The sequence below is a fragment of the Magnolia sinica genome, chromosome 5 (assembly GCF_029962835.1).
Source record: "Magnolia sinica isolate HGM2019 chromosome 5, MsV1, whole genome shotgun sequence".
NCBI lineage: Eukaryota > Viridiplantae > Streptophyta > Magnoliopsida > Magnoliales > Magnoliaceae > Magnolia > Magnolia sinica.
In genome coordinates, this window is record NC_080577.1 from 17,504,044 (window position 1) to 17,523,756 (window position 19,713).

At 41.3% G+C, this 19,713-nt stretch overlaps 1 protein-coding gene across 3 annotated transcripts; it reads left to right on the top strand.

The window, feature by feature from the left end:
• Positions 1-15,472, top strand: LOC131245602 (solanesyl-diphosphate synthase 2, chloroplastic-like). Of its 3 annotated transcripts, none has more exons than XM_058245175.1 (7): positions 1-120; positions 270-619; positions 836-942; positions 13,716-13,843; positions 13,950-14,053; positions 14,186-14,313; positions 14,726-15,472. In XM_058245175.1, the coding sequence occupies exons 2-7, from the start codon at positions 400-402 to the stop codon at positions 15,272-15,274; spliced, it is 1,236 nt and encodes a 411-aa protein (XP_058101158.1). In that variant the 5' UTR covers positions 1-120; positions 270-399; the 3' UTR covers positions 15,275-15,472. The 3 variants fall into 3 exon arrangements, with proteins under 3 accessions (XP_058101158.1, XP_058101157.1, XP_058101156.1); XM_058245174.1 differs by having other exon boundaries at positions 27-120; positions 251-619; XM_058245173.1 differs by lacking the exon at positions 1-120 and having other exon boundaries at positions 135-619.
• Positions 15,473-19,713: the final 4,241 nt, after the last annotated feature.

Genomic DNA, 19,713 nt, shown 5'->3' on the forward strand with positions numbered 1-19,713 from the left:
ACCAACTTTGACCCCATCCCTCCCTCCCTCTCTCCAATCCAAATGATAAGGAAAACCCACATGACAGTAGTATTTGTGGACCTCATGAATCCACCACACAGGATCTCTCTCAATCAGAAGGTACTTAAAATCACTCCCCTCTTGATTTTTTTCTGAACTGAGGTTTTTTCTCTCATCAGTAGAAAATCAGCTGAAACGAATTGGGTTAATAGCATCACTTGAAAGAAAAAAAAAATCCAAATTGATGCAGCAATTCTCATCTTCTGAAGGTTTCTGCAATTGGGTGTTTGAGATTTGAAAGTATTAGCATGTTTTTAAGCTCGGCATCGATTAAGGAGTGGGGTCTTGTTGGGTTGAAGTGATTCCATTGTGGTTTCTGGTATCTGGGTGTTCAAGAGAATGATGTCATTGGCGTATGCCAATGTCGATCTTAGCCGGATTGGATTGGATCGGGTCGGTTGCGGGTGTTCGTCGAGTCAGTGTGGGATATCACTTGCTGGGTTTTCAGGCAGGAGCTATGCGAGGTCGGGTCGGGTTCCGCAGAGGTTGTTCTGTAGACAGCGCAAGGCTGCTATCTGCCAAATGTCTGCGGCGCAGACGTCGGATGCAACGTTGGATGGTAAGTTTCGGTTGATGCAATTCAGTTGCTGATGCAGAATGGCTGCTATGTTTTATTAGAGCTAGTTTATTGTTTTAGTCTGTAGTGTTGAAATTCTGAAATCTGATAAACAAATCGTTCTTTTTGAGTTTTTCATTTTATTTTCTATGGATTTGTTTCATTTGTTTTGTTTTGTTTTGTTTTTGTTTTTTTTTGCATTGAATGTTTGAGATTCAGCTTCAGCATTGGATGGGAAATCGAATTCCAGCAGCCCTGTTACTGTATCTTCATTACTGGACACAGTTGCTGATGACTTACTAACCTTGAACAAAAATCTCAAATCAGTGAGTTATCTACCACAAACTTCTTGAATTGACTATTGTGAGCTCTATACTATTTGCCTTTATTTTTGACAACTGCCGTATGCTGCAATATGCACAGTGGCTTTCATGAGCTACAAACAGTTTCTCGCTTATCTGATTGTATCATAAAGAAAATTTACTTTTAGGGTGCGTTTGGTTGCACCAAATATCACAGAATTTGGTGCAACGAAACCGACCTTAGCCATTTGGTGAGAATTGAATGGGATTCTTTTTTGTTATCGGTTAGACAAGATGGTATTCTGGCTGTGGACTGATTGATTTTGACCTGCTTTTAGTTTATTAATTATTTCAAGATTATTTTTTTTTCACGCATTTATTTGTTTATGTCGAGCCCCAATATTGGAGGGGGGTTGATGACAAGTGGGCCACCAGCTGTAGGACTTTTGCCAAGAGCCCGAGAGTTCCTGTTTTGGATCTTTGATGGGTAGGATACATAAGCTCGATCTTTAATATCTGTGACAAGGCTATGGTGATGATATTGTTTACCCCATTAATCTATTATTTGGGTCGTTAATTTGAAACGGATGTAGTAAATATGCATTTGCAAAAGGCCAAGCTCATACACGAAATATGGGCTTAAATATTGTTTCATGTTAGATGCAGTCTATAAAATATTGAATAAATTCAAACCAGTCATTGAAAATAGCATAAAACGGAATGGTCCCCTGTATGATTACTCTTTGCGCAATGAGCTGATAATCGATCTCATTTGATTTGGTTTGACCATGTATGTAAGGTTTCAAGTCAACTGCATATGCGCTTGAATAATAGAACATCACATGGCAAATGGCTGGAGAGGAAACACCATATCCTTAGAGATTTGAACCACCCAACCTTCTCAATAGATGAATTCATTATCACATTTTGATTATTTAACTTCATGGAATTTGTTGCAATGGAGTGAAATCTGAGTTGTTGCTCTCTCCATCTCACCCAGGAGACTATCTAGAATGGCACACATACAGTTTCTCTAAAGACTTCTTCAATCTCATCCACCTTTCTGACATAGAGGCCTGGGGTTTATGAAATGCGTCTGCAGAAGGCATGAATAATTCAAACAAGAAATAAGTTGGGAACTAGCCATTTCATGGTATGGTTATCACTTTGCAGCTATGCGTATCACTCAATACTTGGACCCTATACATGAATCAGATTCCGAGGTATATATTGAACCCATTTTGAATACAGACAAGCGTCTAAGGAAATGCTAGAAACTTGGTGTTTATGCTATTACAATAAACAACTGAAGTGGTATGAGGGCTAAAGCTGATTTTTAACAACTCCATTATGTTGACTTCCTAGAGATGATGCCATACTCATGCTTTAGTTTTGAAAATTGGAGAAAAAAATAAATCTCATAACCCCAAAGAAATACTCTTTATCTTATTTCACAATAAAGCAAGATTACAATAGATAATATAAACAACCATAACAATTAAAGGGTAAAAAAAAACTACTCATAAGAACATACAAATGTCATACAACACTAACACCCCCCTGTAAATTCATGATGTATCTAGTGAGATCATTGGAAGTTTGTCCACCAGAAAGTGAAAATGGGAGAGTACATGATTTTGTGAAGATGTTCGCAAGCTGAAGCCCATAGGATATATAAGCAGACAGTGAAAACGGGTGACAATGTGTTTTGGGGAAGAAGTCGGCAAGTTGAAGTCTAGAGGATATGTTGGGTGGTGAACATGTCCCAGCTTGATGTGTGTGCCTAGCATGCAGTAGGTGTAGCAACGGTCTTCAAATCTGTTAGAAGAGCAAAATTAAGGTCATAAGCATACTTGAGGTGAGACACCAAATAACTATGAGGAGAACAAGCAACTTCAAGATCTAAAAAATTTGAGAAATCCAAGGTCTAGCTGAAATTATTGCTGAAGTATTTGCTTAACCAACTGAATCCGATCAAGGCCATCACTTTCTAATAATCATGTCATTGACACATAATAATAGAATAACTCAGCATGAGAGGATGAACAATTGAACATAGCAAAGTCATTCTCACTATGCAATGATGGCTAAACTGAATTTCTAAAACAAAGCACAAGAAGCTTGTTTGGGACCATACAAGGCATTGTGGTGTCTATAGACTTGAGAGGGTAATGTGGAAGTCTTGGAGGCGGTTGCAAGCAGACATCCTCATGTAGATTTTCATATATTTTTCCACTGTGGCCAAGGTCTCATCATAGTCAATACCATACTTTTGCAACGCTCTTCATCACTGGATGGGTGTCATATGTCTATGTGGTACCATATGAGCAGGTCTTAATCTAGCAGACATTCTAGACTTTCCCTCAAAAAGGGGAATAAGATACCATGTATGAGTCTGTTTTCAGGTTGAGACATCTTCTGCCATAGTCCACTGGGTTCCATAATGGAATCATCGAGAAACTCCTATAATCCATGGCCCATCAAAAAGGGGGGGAAAAAGAAAAAGAAAAAAGTGGAAGAAAGAGCAATAGGTGAAATTCTTCCCAGAAGTTAACATTACTGGCTTGTATGGGTTAGGAAGCCACCGGGCAAGACAATTGTGGAAATTCACCAAAGGAGGTGAACAAAAATCAACAAATCACTTGCATACCTTTTAGAGAACAACCACAACCAAATCTGAAAACTCAAAATTCCAAAAGAAATAACAAAATGTAAAAATCACCAAAGGTGGCAAATATGATTTGGGCTTTTTAGTACTCTGAACTGAAGACAACTCCAAAGCATATAAGCTTGGGTTTGAAATGACGCCCAAACAGAACTCTTTCAACCCCCTATGATCCCCAACAAAAACCCCATATCAGAGAAACAAATTGGTCTCAGAATAGAAAAAAAAAATAATTTCGAAATTGATTGTAATCCCTTCCAAATAAACAAGCTTCCTGATGACGTGTTCAGCAGAGCGAGATCTGATGTAATAGCTTGGACCTTGATCCTAAAGCCCTCTGCACTCCCTTGTAATGTTTTCTGATTCTTTTTGGTGTTCCTTGTTGTAGTTTGCCGTGAGGATTTCTCGCCCTAGTTTCTTCTTAATAAATTCACCATGATCTTTCAAAAAGGAAAAAAAGTAATCCCTTCCAATCACCATTTCAGCTTCCTCAAAAATTGCATAAAAACAACCATAAATGTCTAAAAATCCATATCGACAAGGAGTTATCCTTCTCAAACAGATTTGATGACATCAACCCACGCCCAACATGTACGGGTGAGACTCGAACCCAACATAAAAAAAGGAAAGAACTACAGTCCAGGAACAATGTTAGCCGGCAAACCTTGATGCCACCTATTCATGTCTTGCAGTAGCACATAACTGTAGAATCCATCAAGCTCTAATGCCATGATATTTGGGAAAAAAAAACACACACAACCCTAAATAACTAAACTGTATTCATTTCATTGTAAAACAATACTAAAATAGAAAAATGAATGACTGGTACTAAATTAGATACCGGTGACCACTATGAGTAAAGATAAAAAGACCAAAGTACCCTTGAGAATATCCAAATGGTTTAAGACACTCTAGCAAGTTGAACTATGGAACTAGCCAACATTTTGGCCAATCTAGTTGATCCTTTTGAGATTTTTGTATTGAGCGAGTCCATATTTGAGCCAAAGATCTTTTTCAATTATTTATTTAAAAGTTGCCACTAATGTTAGGAGAGTAAAGGACCGTCATTTCTTATATTATTTTCCAATATTTGGTGCTATCTATTGGAGGGAGATGTGTAGTATGCAAGATTAAGGGGGAGGGGGATTAAATCACTGAAACTTATGAATCTTGAGTTATTGGGAAAATGGCTTTTTTGAGCTTTTGGTTTGAGGGTAGAGGTTCATGGAAGCAAGTGATCCTAAGTATGGGGCGAGGTAAGTGGGTAGTTCACTAGGGTCACGTCTTTTTACAAGGTGTTGTCATGTGGAAAGTGGTCTGTAAAGTGAGCAAGTTATTCTTAAAAAAGTGTGGGCTTCTGCATATACGATGGTTCAAGGACATCATTTTGGGGAGAATGTGGGGTGCGGCGATTGGTTTTCGTATTAGATTGATTCTCTATTGTATAGGGTAGTTCCTCTGAAAGATATTTTAGTCTCTAAAGGTTATTCTGATCTTGTAGGTTAGGTGGTTTTGATGTTGTCATTTCGAAGAGGCTTAACAGAAGATGAGATCGAGGAATTCCTTAGTATAATGAGTGTCCGAGTCAGATCATGCCATCCTTGGTTGAAAGTGACAAGTGGAAGTGGTGCTTTTACCGATTAGAGAAAACTTTTTGTTGTTGAAGTCATTTAGGGCCTGTTTGGACTTTGGATACCACCAAATAAGTTACTTTTTCTACTTACAACAGTAGATAAGTCGCTTATTTGAAATGAGTAAGTTTGGTCTAAGATCAATTGTAAGTAATTTTTTTACTTAAAAGTACTTAATCACTTTAGCTTAATAAGTAGAAACCAAGATATGCTACTTGAGGCATAAGTAGCTTATCTTAAGTAACTTACGATCCAAACACCCCATTAGTGTCTTGCTTAGTGGGGAAGATAGTGGAAGTAAGGTTGCTCCCACTGCTTTGTTATGATTGTATAAGGGCCACTCAATGATTATTCTTAGTAAGCTTGTTGGCAAGGACAATGTCTTAAGTCCGTGCTTGTATACATGTATTCCAAGGGAAAAGAAAAGAAAAGATAATGATTAGGGAATTGATTATTTCCACAATCGCTATGCAAATGGATGCCATTTTGAAAGGTCTTTTTTTTTTTGGTTGAGAAATAATGAAATTTTACTAGGAAAACATGCCAAAGCCACATCTAGTTGAGCAAAGAATACAACCTTTAACTATAACCCGAAAAAGGATGAAAGATTACAAACATCCACCCCCTCCTTCACATTGGGGGCGCAACCCACAATTTCAACCTTGATTTTTCTCACCACCTCTTCCATGACCCCCCTCCTATTCTGAAAAGATCTACTATTCCGTGTACACCCCCCCCCCCCCCCCCCCGAATCACCCACGACACTACCAGACTGACTTTCCTTCCTTCCCAATTCCTCCACCATGCTGGGCTCACAAAAGATCGTCTGCCAACTTGGACATCAACCAAGAGATACCAAAGATGCCCAAGAAGCACTCCCAAACCTTCCAAATGAAGGGGGAATAGATGAAAAGTTGGTCAATTGTCTCTGTGTCCCTCATGCACGAGGCAAATATTGGGGAGGACCAAAGATCTGTTTTGGAGATTGTCAATAATCAACATGCTTACCCACCAGCCAAATGAAAGCAACGACTCTCCGGGGAGCACCATAATACCAAGATCGAGAAAGGAACTTGGATGAACCAAGGGTGGATTCCAAATGAAGCTATAAAAAGACTGAACTGAAAAACAGCTCGAGTAATGAACATGCCAAACTATGGAGTACATTTTGCCCAGGGTGGGATAACGAACTTCAACCGGTCCAACAATCTAACAAAATCGCCAACTTCCTTGTCCATCATGTTCCTCCAATAGGGTGGAGACCAAATGGAATAACAACGAACTACTGTAATTTTCCTTTCCGAGGATATGCAGGCCAATCTTGGGAAGTCGTCCTACAACGATGTATCTCCACACCACTATTCTTCCCAAAAACAGACATGGTTTCTGTCCCCTGTTGAGAAGTAGATCCTCTCAATGAACTTTTGGGAAAGAGAGGGCGCCGCTTTCCATAATCCTGAGCTCCTGTAGAGAGACACTCTCTCAAACCCCTGACCCTCCATCCTAAGTGCCATACTAAGAAGTTATGATTTGGAAAATCTACTTTCCCTGTGCAAATGTTATTTTCTGCTGTTTGCTTTTGCCAAACAATACAATGGATTCCACGAGTAAGTGGTTCTGTGCACCACCCACCTCCATCCATCATTTGCTCCGTGCAGCAGTTATGTGTGCGTAACAGCTAGTTTTCAAATGAACTCATATCCCTCATGCTGGCGCAATGTGTTGACTGCTTATTCCAAGGTCAATGATATGGACTGTCTCCACTCCTGTATAGCTGTCTTTCATGCGATCTTCTTTCATCAAGCCTGCACATCGTACCAATTACAGTGGTGTCCACCACAAATCGCTCCTCCGATCCATGCCTTCCATCCGTCATGCACCATCTGCTTTTACGGTGTTAGCTCAAATTCCAGCCGCAAACATAACTTCTTCGGGGCCACACACATGCTCACACATCAAATGGGGGTGACACCATCTGTTAACAATCAGCAAACCACCCAGATCATTATGCTCACTGGCTTCTTTACAATATCTCCGTTACAACAGATTCATTTGCATTGTTCCATTAGGCTTCTGCATTCCAAATTGATTGTTGGATTCATTTGCTACTTCAATCAGCCTAACTTTTGAAGATCATGTGATTAAACAACCAATACAGATAAGAATAAAAGATAAGTTTACCATTCATACACACATCGTATGATTTGACAAAAGTACATTCCAAACCGAATCAGTTCCTCTTCCACAGTACATACTTCTACTAGAAGACTAAACACAACATGTTACCATCTGCCATTTTTACATTCCGGTTGGAGTTACCAAAAGAAAAGGCAAGAACATCAGTCATAACATTTACAATCCAAGGTATTAATGGTCAGTAGATGGACATCACAATCCAAATGTAGAAAAAAAGGACTACAATTGTCATGACCGCTGGATGTTCAAGTCCACGACGTGCCTCATTCCCCGAATGATGGATAGCATGCCTGTTATCTTAACCCGAATTCTGTACTGCTACTATAAGATGGTTAGATGGGCCTTCATTAACAGATTGAACATAAATTTCTTCTCCCATGAACAACCCATGAATAAACACCAAGCTATCGTTGTTTTCTCCCTCGTACAAAACGAAGTGAAAATGCACTCCTCGCACTCGTTTACCTGAATAACTTTATGACAGTTCTTTAACCTTTATAAGGGACAATCTTGTTTGTTTTAATAAATGGATTCCCATTTTTCAACAATTACAGATTACAAAGCATGTCAATAGGAATCAACTACATTTGAAGGCATCCTCAAGGAGTCATACGTTCAATAACTCTATCTATGTATGATTGTAAAGGTTGATGCTGGTCCTTGCTGATCAAATTTTGTCGGAAATCATATATTTAGAGAGGATCAAGAGAAGTCCTTGACGGATATGTTGCAGTACATACTGGGTGTATATTTTCTCATTATTCTCATTCATATACACTAGCGTGTGTGAATAGATCATATGATAAGTTGTAGAAACTGTTCCATGTACAATGTTGTTCGTGTGAGACAAATATACGTATATGCCTTGAATGTTATGTATTTCTCTGATTCGACCCACTCATCTACCATATTAATCCAAGAAAATGGCAGAGTTAACATGAACAACATATTCTTGGTACAAAAAGAGGCTAGTTGTTCATTCTAAGTCCTTATAGAATAAATTTATTTTACAACTGAATGATCTGCATGTGAATAGCTATTCTGTACAATTCACTCACATGCTATTCACCTGGTATTCATCTTGCCTATTCAACTATCCACCCACCGCTCAATTATGTCCTAATACCTTTGCGGTGCCCACCACAACCCTTGTACTCCATTGTATGTGCACATTAAGTTAGCTCCACCATGAGGATGGGATAATCCGGAAATAAGACGTTTACAATAATTACGTACCAAATGTAGAACAATGGGGCCCACCCGTGTTGATTATAGAATAAGCTTATTGATAGCGGATAATCAACTAGCACACCAAAAGCTCTAGAGCTGATGGGGAAGGACCGGTTTATCCCTATATGCAGGCTCTCCTAGGCAAACCCAGGCGAGACCTTCCTGTGGGCAACCTTTTCTTTGCACGGGTCCCTGAATCACATGGTCTCATAGTGGGCCCTACCTCGTGGCTATTCTGCATCTCACAGACCTCACCTCATGGGCCACTTTACACTAGCGTGGAGATGCGGTGCATCATTGGAATCACACCAACATGCTCTCACATCATCCACCCATGCAGGTGAGGAGACTCGAACACTGGGCTCTCGCTCTGATACCATTTTGATAATGGACAATCAACCAATGCACCAAAAGCTACAGAGATGATGGGAAAGAATCGGTTTATCCCTATATGCAGGCTCTTCCAGGCAAATCCAAGCGAGACCTCTCCGTGAGCAACCCCTTATAGTGGGCCTCACATCGTGGCCATTCTGCATCTCACAAATCCCACCTTGTGGGCTACCCCATCCCAGCGTGGAGATAGGCTGCATCTTGGAATCACACCAACATGCTCTTGCATGATACCATTTTGATAGTGGACAACCGACTAGTGCACCAAAAGCTCTAAAGCTGATGTGGAATGACGGATTTATCCCTATATGCAGGCCCTCCTAGGTGAGCCCAGGCGAGACCTCCCCGTGGGCAACTCCCGCTTCATACGGGTCTTTGAATTGCACAGTCCCATAGTGGGCCCCACCTCATGGGCCACCCCACCCCAGCGTGTTGATATAATGCATCCTTAGAATCACATAAAGTAAAATTGGTAGGGTTGGGAGGTTTCTGGGTTCGGATTGGACGTTTTGGTCCGTGAGAGTGTGAATATCATATGCACATGTATATTGGATCCTAGGAATGAGATAAACCTTGAGAACCCCAATTGAATTGAGGGAAGTTGGACGGATTTTTTTTTTTTTTTGGTCATGTCTGTAACCAATGGATTGCATCTTACCTCTCTCTCTATGTAACTCTTCTTCCACAATAGTCGGCTGCAGTGCTTTCATTAATGTAGAGATGAAGATGATGGAGTAGATCTTATTATAGAGAAAGAGAGGGCCGAGAATCGCCTCTGATGAGATGGTTGAAGAGAGTATCTCTCTCCTCATTATCACAATCAGAGTAGGAATCTGGAAATTCAAGACTACCTCTCTTAGAAGATGTCTGTAGGTGAGAGAACTTGTAAGTGGAGGACAAGCTTTTATAAGCATTTTGATGGGAAAGAGGGAGTAGATGTGATAGTTATGCCTTTACTATTAGATGTTGGGAAGTGGAGTGGGATGCTGGAAATTTATGGGAAATTGTATCCGCTTATTGTTGGAATCTTCCGGAGACTTCCCTTCTTTTCCAGCATATCCACCCTGTCACATCAGGGGAAACTGGATTACATTTCCTTACATTTCCATGGAATTCATGCTATCCAAACATGCCCTAATGGTTAATCATTAAAGAAATAGAAAGATGAACATTACTCATGTGTATCCTCTTGGCGGATTTCTTGTTTTTGCATTGCTCATTTTCAATGGTAGTATGGTGGAGATTCTTCGTTCTGTTTGGTTTGGCCTGGGTGGTGCGGGTCGATTGTGGCTTTTCTACAAAGCATGGGATGGGTGGCCACTATGGTGTCAGGAAGAGTCCGTGCGGAGATTAGCTCCTCTCTATGGCTTGTGGACAAATTGGAAGAAACAGGATAAGAGGATTTTTAATAATAGAGCTGGGTTCTCGAAATCGTTTTTCTTGAAGGCTTGAAGGAGAGTGATTGCTTGAGCAGCAGGCATTAGAGCTATTACCAGGTGTAGAAGAGATGAAATGGAAGAAGTTGGAGAACTGAGTGTTATGTTTGCTGGGTTGATGATCCCTCATCATCTCCTCTGTTGTGTTGTGGTTATCAATGTCATTAAACCGATGAAAAGCATTTGAACGACTGGATATGAGCTCCATAGTCAATACACTTTTGAGTAAAGAGGGATGAGATAGTGTAGCTGAGGTTGTGGTGCCTTCACACCATGATAAGTTGAACTTACATCCCACTGATTTGGGTTAAGTAATATGGGTTGAATGCTTGATTCAGATCATGTTTTCTATATTAAGCATTGCAATGTGTTAATCACAACGAGCTCTTGTACCATTCCATAGTTAGAATCTGATGAAGAGGTGTTAACCCTACAATCGCTCATTTCTTATGGAATACAGATTTGACTCCTGGCAAGGCTCTACAGTGTTGGAAAAAGAAAAAAAATTTAAAACCTTGAACCATAGTGAATTTTTAAGAGGAAGTGTGATATCAATGGAGTTTTGTTCTCTGTATTGAGGAAATTAGCAATACTATTGCATGTTTTACGTGGTTAGGTATCCCAATATTTGATCTTGTGCACTGTTCGGTTTCTAGAGTTGTTCTTTCTCCCGAATAACATGCTTCGATTTTGCGTACAGGCGTATTCAGCCTTTTGCAGAGCCCAACTTGGTTATACTTGAACCCCTCATATGGACTAAAACAGGGACACAGTTTGGCTGGTGACCCCAACACCAGCCAGCTAGCTGGTGTCAAAGCTCCGTTGGCCCACCATGATGTATGTGTCTTATCCACGCCGTCCATCCATTTTGCCAGCTCGTTTTAGGCTATAAGTCCAAAAATGAGGCAGATCCAAAGTTCAAGTGGATCACACCACAGGAAACGGTCGGGATTGAACGCTTACCATTGAAAACTTCTTGGGGGCAACAAAAGTTTTGGATCAAGCTGATATTTGTGTTTTCCCTTCATCCAGGGTTATGTGACTTTATGAATGGGTTGAATGGCAAATAAATATTGTGGTGGGCCCCCAACAAGTTTTCAACGGTAAGCGTTCAATCCCCACTGTTTCTTGTGGTGTGGTCCACTTGAGCTTTGGACCTGCCCTGTTTTTGGTCTCATGCCCTAAAATGAGTTGGAAAAATGGATGGGCGGTGTGGATAAAATACACACATCATGATGGGGCCCACAAAGCTTTGAAACCAGCTAGCTGGCTGGTGTTGGGGTCACCGGCCAGACTGCGATCCTAAAACAGGCACTCATCGCTTAGTTTGAGGGAGGGAGGGAATTGCACTTGAAATCTCAAGATCTAGTTACAAATGAGATTTTGGATGAAACATCTGGATATCTCAACACATTTCTTGGGCCTGGAGGTCTCAGAATTTGAGAGGGGATATTGTGTTACCAGTGAAACTGTGTTGAAGTTATCTCGCAGGCTCAGCTGACTGATGACAAGAAAGTCGAAACTCTCGCTGAACTAACACACATTTTCTACTTCAGAAGGGGATAAGATACCTGATCGAACCTTTTATCTCAAACTTGTTATATCTCCCATATATTTGACATGGACACTGTTGTAAATTACCTGTGTAGTGCATGCAATGAGTCTGCTTATGTCCATTCTCAGATAATAGTCGCCTTGCATGTTGGTTTGACAGGATCAGTTGTGTCACACTTTTACCATTCTTGGGATGAACTATGTTATGGTAGGTTTAATTAGTTTATCTTAAATTGTTTTGTTCTTTGAGATGTCGTGCTCCAATTTATGTAGTTATGGTTGTTTGCCATCTATTCGGTGTTTCTTTAGGTCCACTTGGGTGGAAAATCCCCCAAAATCATGGTTATCTATCAATTCTGATTTTTTTTTTTTTTTGTGGGGGGGTGGGGTTTGTTCCATTCCCTCCATTTCAGATTCATGCCCATAAAGTGGCACCTCTCTCCTGCCAAGTCCTAATTTTAGGTTGTTTTCAAAAAAGTACAGATGTCCCAAATCAGGGAATGCCAAAAATCGGGATTTAGAGATGATTCCAAATCACAACACCCCCTATCAAATGGATCCTTAACTCTTTGTCACCTGCGACCCTATGGTTCAGTGGTAGACTCACAAGAGTTTCAACATGAGGTCATGGGTTCGAGCACCCATTGTGGTGTGAGTGCATGGGCATGTGTGGGGTGTGTGAGTGCGTGCGATAAAAAAAAAAAAACCTTTGTTGCGATACTATCAATAACACGTGGGAAGAAGGGGGAAATTTGGTCCTAATACCTGTAATATAGAGTTTTTGCATTTAATAGCAGTCATAAAGCTAATATGACTTTTTAAAATTAGTCGCATAGTGGTTATAAATACTATTTATCGTGGGCGCTATCGGAACACTGTAAGGAAGGTACACCGTACACCATTGCATTAGGTGTGGGGGTAAAGTAAAAGAAGCTGAGCATTACTGTTGAATATCTTGACATGTTGACACCTCGGAATGAAATGGTTTGGTCAGCTCTCCTTTTGAACATTAGGATTTCTTCGTCAGCAACAATCCCCTTCATGCAAATAATGCCATTGCTGTTTTCACCGTCCAGACATTTATAAGAAATTGGATGTACCACATACATCATGATCAATTGTCATTTCATTCACGAGAAGTTGGTAGGTGCAGTCTCTTCTCTTCCTTTCGGGATGCAAATTGCTGGTAGGAATGACAAAAAATGGTCAATCAGGTTCACGGTTCAGGTGTTTTTCTTTAGGTATTTATCTGTTCACTTGTACAATGTTGATCTCATGGCATCAGGCATTTTCCTTTGACATTGTATTTGTTTTAGCCTCTGCTTGTCTTGCTTATAGTATATACATTTGGCATTGTTACTTAAGAAAAAGTTCAGCACAACCCACAACTCATGTGGGACATTCCGGCTATGCATAAGGCTGACCCCACTGTGTAGGGGCCCATTTTACATTGAATATGGGCTATATGCAACTGCTTTCTAGATTGCCCATTGTTTCCAGACATGAGATGTTCACCCAATGAGTTGATTTGCGGTCAGGTCATCAACATGGCGTGGCCCACCTGATGCAACAGTTTGGATGTGTGGCTGCATCTGTGCTAAATAAAGCTTTTCTTATCTTGACATGATAGTAGGAAGGACATGTTATATCTTTAGCTTTAGAAAAAAACACTTTCTGATAAGCATATTCTGGCAGATTGTTGGTGCAGAAAACCCAGTTCTAGTATCCGCAGCAGAACAAATATTTGGTGCTGGCGGCAAGAGACTGAGACCGGCTTTAGTATTCCTGGTGGCAAGAGCGACATCCAAAATAGCGGGCTTGAAGTAAGTAGTTTTGCTTTTTCTTTTTCTTTTTTCCACAAGAAACATTCACAGCCACAGCTACTAAAGCCAAGATAAGAGTCTTCATTCACATACTACCTAAATCCAGGGATCTTACCCCACAACATCGGCGCTTGGCAGAGATCATTGAGATGATTCACACCGCAAGCTTAATACATGACGATGTATTGGACGACAGTGGCATGCGAAGAGGTAACCCTGCATCCTTTAGAATGGAAGTTTCATGGGACATTCTTCGAGTTTGTTATATCGGTCTGTCGAGCTTTTTTAAGAAGTATGAATCTACATGTTGAGTACTTGAAATAACGGACATATGTTTTGTAGGAAAGGAAACCATTCATCAATTGTATGGTACAAGGGTGGCAGTATTAGCCGGTGACTTCATGTTCGCACAGTCATCATGGTATCTTGCAAATCTTGAAAACATACAAGTCATAAAGCTCATCAGCCAAGTATGTATCGGAAAACAGTCGGAGGCATTTCTCGAGAGCTTTGCTAAGGCCATACGAGTTGATGCACGTGCTGGCCTGACATGCATTTAGGACATCTGAGCCGTGTGAGGTGGGACCCCTCCATGTGGATAAACCGGTCTAAAGAATAGGCCAACCAACTCACTAGGTGGGCCTCCCCACCTGAAAAATGGTCAGGTTTCAAAAACTTTGCCAATGGTCCACATGCAATGTAGAAGTGGTCTGCCAGATGAGTCGCAGCCTCTTTTTGGGTCCAGGTCCCTACATGGCGGCACCCACCTGATGCACAACTCGAATGTTCTACATGCATGGCTCCTGCAGAGGTGTGCGTGGGCTTAGCAAAACTAGCTGAACATCTTGTACTGTTCTCTCTCAATCGATCTTGGTTTTTCAGGTCATTAAAGATTTTGCGAGCGGCGAAATAAAGCAAGCATCAGGCCTCTTTGACTGCGATGTCACGCTCGACGATTATCTGCTCAAGAGCTTCTACAAAACAGCTTCCCTGATCGCCGCAAGCACGAAATCTGCTGCTGTATTCAGCAGCGTCAGTGAGAGTGTATGTGAACATATGTACGACTATGGAAAGAACCTTGGCCTATCGTTCCAAGTCGTCGATGACATCCTCGATTTTACCCAATCGGCAGAGCAGCTAGGCAAGCCGGCTGGCAGCGACCTGGCAAACGGGAACCTGACCGCCCCCGTCATTTTTGCACTGGAGAAGGAGCCAAAATTGAGAGAGATCATCGACTCTGAGTTCAGTGAACCAGGTTCCTTAGACGATGCGATCGAATTGGTTTTCAAACGTGGGGGGATTGAGAGAGCGCGGGATCTGGCGAAAGAGAAAGCCGATCTAGCGATCAAGAGCCTTCAATGCCTTCCTCAGGACAAGTTCAGATCGTCACTCGAGGGAATGGTGATGTATAATCTTGAACGGATTGATTAGATTGGTAAACATTCATACCCATATGAGGTGTTGGATCAATGTAATAATGCATTTGTGGCCTATTGATTACATGCTGCAAAAAGGAAAATAATACCGAATACCACTTGTATTATTAAGCAATTTTTATTGTTTTAATCATTTGATTACCTCCAGAGGGTATCATTCGATCAATCAAATCACACTACAGGTTATTATTCATTCGCATTTTCGCCTATTGATTGTGGACCATCTGCTCATTTTTTTACTCAACATTTTCTTTCGGACATCCATTTGCAGGCAAATATCTGGATGACTAAGATGGTCTGACAGCGAGGGCATCCATTAGAAATTAAGTGGGCCGTTGAGCAGCGCACACGCTCAGCACGGTGAGTGAAGAGTTCTTTTCCACTGGTGCAAGCCTATTCATGTTGTGGTGAGCTTAGAAACCATGTTTGGGCTGAATAAAATCATCCAACCTGATGGAAAAAATCAAGCTGATCCTCTCATCTTGTGTGCCATGTCATAGAAAACAACTGCAGCTACCAATCCAATCTGAAGTAAATGTGTGGCCCACCTGATGGGTGGATAGGCCTGATTTTTCCAATAGGTGATCTTCATGGTGAGGCCAACCTTATGCAAGGGTTGGACGTCGTACATGCATTACACATTGGCAATTATATAACTAACATCCAACCGACATACAACTGGTATGAACAGCATCTCACTTGGCTGAAAGGTTCATCTAACACCTATGAAGAGTTTGCTACGGTCATCACCGTCCGATGAAGTGATTTGATTCAGTTTGGTTTTATTCTAATTTTCAATCCAAGAGTTATCAGTATTTATCAAATCAAATTGGATGTGCTGTCTGTCGCTGACTGATCTTGATTGAATTTTGGTTGTCTTGCTATAGTTGGGTAGGATTGATTTCTATATACAAGAGATCTAGATCCTGGCCTTTTAATAAGTGGGTGGGCCTGAAAATGTGAACGCTCTCTCCTTGAATCTGGACCATGTAATGTTGGGTTCATTTTGATGGAGTAGTAGATAGCATTTCCTATGGCAGCCTCTGTCTATGGACAGCAGCATTCCAACCTTCATATGGACACCAAATACTCAATTTTTATAGACAGCCCTGTCTAACAGATACCTTTTGTCTTATGGGACACCTCTATCCAAGTGCTAGAAAGCTCCTTTGGAACGTTGATCTGATATTTCAAATCTTGGATGGTAATGCTTCAAATCTCCCCAAAAGTGACAAGTTACTAACCTTCCCATCAGTGTCCTCCGAATAGACAGTCGAGAAAAGAAAATACTAGAAGGGTCCAGGAAAAAAGTCTATGGTTAGACCCATCTAGTCGATGGTCTGAATCACCTAAACATGGGCTCAATACCAACTGGTCAATCAGGATAGTATTGGCCCACCTGACTCTGATCCCACTACCTTGTGTTTGGCTAAAATGTCTCCTGATGAATTCCATGTGGGTCTCTTGCATATTCAAGATGCATTGTCTCTTGGGATTTATGGGAAAATTCCTCCAAAAAATCTTTCTTGTTCAAATCACCAAATGGGCTGCATGTGAATTATGATATTTTTTTAGCAGCGTATGTTAATTTTTATGGTGTGGATCATGTTTAGATCGATCAAATTATTTTATTTTATTTTATTTTTATTTTTTTTATGAACCTCATGGTGGATTAAATTTAAAATATCATGTGGGCCCTACAAAAATTGAAATTACTACTCACATAAAAAGAATACAATGGCCATTATGATAAATTCTCTGCAGAACAGCAATTCGGTGGATAGATAAATTATTTGATAAAATTATAAAATTTGAAGAATTTTGTGGCAAAAATCTTTTATCTCTGTTCGTTGATGGGAAATGATCCCATCCATTGGGTGTTTGTGATTGGGGACTCACATTCGAGCTTCCATGAGGATAACTGTGATGAATGTGGAATCCAAACTGTCCATCTAGTGCACTGCATCATGTTCATCGCATAGACTAAAAATCAGGCCGATCCAGAGCTCATGTAGGCCACACAACAGGTAACTGAGTAAATTCCCATGGTATGGCACACCTGAGTTATGGAATGACCTATGTTTTATGGCATCTCTTCATCCCGGTGGGATGCGTCTTATGACCGGATTGGATGGAATATATACAGCATATTCGTCCCCATATGTCAATTTCTATCATGGGCGTCCCCTCGCATTGCTTCCCGTTGTTCCGTATCGGGTGGCCCACCTAGTTTTGTATTTGTCTGATGTTTGGTGTTTGGGCCTAACTTGGGGGCGCATCTGATGGATGGTTTGGATTTAAAAGAAGCATAATGGTAGCTCTCACACACATCGAACGCACAGGAATTCACGTGCATTGGTACGTATGTGATCACTTCCCTTCGCTGATGATAACAAATTTCAACAGTGGAGATTTGTCCACGTTGGAAAATATAAAACATAGCATACCGACCAAACACAAACAGTGCCAAAAACCCCAACAACAATATATTATCTCCCAGAACGAGGGATTCGTGCAAGAAGAGATTGAAGAGGTGATTAGCAGCTCATGTCCCAATGCATCACACGTGTATGAGATCCGGACCAATCATTAGGTGGGTCCACTTACAAATAAGATCTGGCTCATAAATCAAACCAATCCGCTAATCACATGAGCAACATTCTAGAAACAAACAAACAAACAAAACAGCCCATGTCCAACGGGAGCGGATTAGGTGACTTCAGTGGGTGTTACGCTTACCATGTGGGGCCCACCTTTATAACTTTTTTGGTACATCCATGCCGTACATCCGATTTTACAGATCATTTTAGGAGGCGATTCCAAAAAATTAAGGAAATCCAAATCTCAAGTGGACCACACCATTGAAAACATGGTGAACGACCTTTAAAAGTTTTTTAGGGGCCACAAAAGTTTTGGATCAAGCTGATATTTATATTTTCCCTTCATCCAGATCTGTTTGACCTTATCAATGGGTTGGATGGAAAAGAAACATTACGGTAAGCATTCAATCACCACTGTTTCCTGTGGTGTGGTCCACGTGAGATCTTGATCTACTTGGAAAAACGGATGGACGTCGTGGACTAGCCTGGCATTCGTAACAGTGAAAATTCAAATAGAGGCCCACCTGGTACATGGCCCGGATCTCACGCGGATCTGCCACGATCTCACACATTCAATATATCCCCATCAAATCGTGTACCGTGCACGATCTATTAATTTCACACATGAATGGTATTAAATGGGAGAGCAAGATCCAAGACATTATATAATTTCCACCAGAGTTTTGTATCCAAACGCAGGAAACACAACATCTGTTCACATCACGCATGGATCCCCATATGCCCAACACGATCACCACACGATCGCTTGAAACGCATGGGCCACCCTGCCTTCTTGGGAGCTACGATGGTGTTGGATGGTTCAAAACCATGCCACGTGGGAGGCCAGAATCAATCCACATGGTTCAGTCGCTTAGGTGGGTGATCAGCATTGTGACACGTGGTGGTTCCAAAGAGGGAGGGAGACATGGTAAGAGGCGGTGGGTTCATGAGGTCACGTGACTGCGCGTGCTTCCCATTGGTCGTGTCCGGCCCACTACTATTTATGAGTCCAGGCTAGTTTGGCTAATGTCACTGGTCATCCGTAAGGGTGTCTTATCACCATGTGATCAACATTAGGTTGTGATCGAACGTGGGCCCCACTCCCTTTGACTTCTTAGGAAAAGTGGATAGAGTGGGCCCTCTTTTACTCAGTGTACGATCTTGATCGGATGTGGATAAGATTAGCATTATCATTTACATTATTGAGCAATTATGTGGTGTTTATTGTACATACAATTAGCAAAGCGGTTTGAGTTTTTGAAACCAGGTACACGTGTCGATGATCCAGACCATTCAACTAGAAGTCCCTATCATGGATGGGCCTTAGCAAAAAAAAAACTGATAGGGTCTGGTTTATCTAGCCACATCGAATGATCTTAGATATGTCAGCGTTTATCTCATTGTCGGCCGTATGGACATGGATCTCCCTCGATAAGGTTCGATCTGGACAATTACTCTTGAAGTTTGTGGGGCCCAATTATCTGTGATCGATCAAATGAATGAAGGGGAAGGACAATGTGACGTGTTCCGTTCATGTTGATGATTGCAGCTAAATGGGTTCCACTGGAAAGCTCCAAACTTCAAGATCAACGGTCTAGATCGAGGTGTAGCTATATGGAGTTTCCCTTCGTGCTGGTGATCTTGGCTGATGAATGGTGGGATGTCACATGCACTCTATTGCACGCCCCACTCGGCATCTGAAAAGTTCCCATGGAGAATGTCCCCATGATCATTATTCCCTGTGGTGTGGCCCACCAGAGTTGTGGGTCAGACTGAGTTTCAGCTCCGAGACCTAACGTGTAGGGGTTCACTTGATGGACGGAGTAGATGTCAC

Bases quoted from the DNA above. Each gene is read 5' to 3' on its own strand.
- LOC131245602 (XM_058245175.1), top strand. From the start codon at position 400: ATGATGTCATTGGCGTATGCCAATGTCGATCTTAGCCGGATTGGATTG. The intron at 14,054-14,185 runs GTAACCCTGCAT...TATGTTTTGTAG, and splicing joins CGACAGTGGCATGCGAAGAG to GAAAGGAAACCATTCATCAA. The intron at 14,314-14,725 runs GTATGTATCGGA...TTGGTTTTTCAG, and splicing joins TCATAAAGCTCATCAGCCAA to GTCATTAAAGATTTTGCGAG.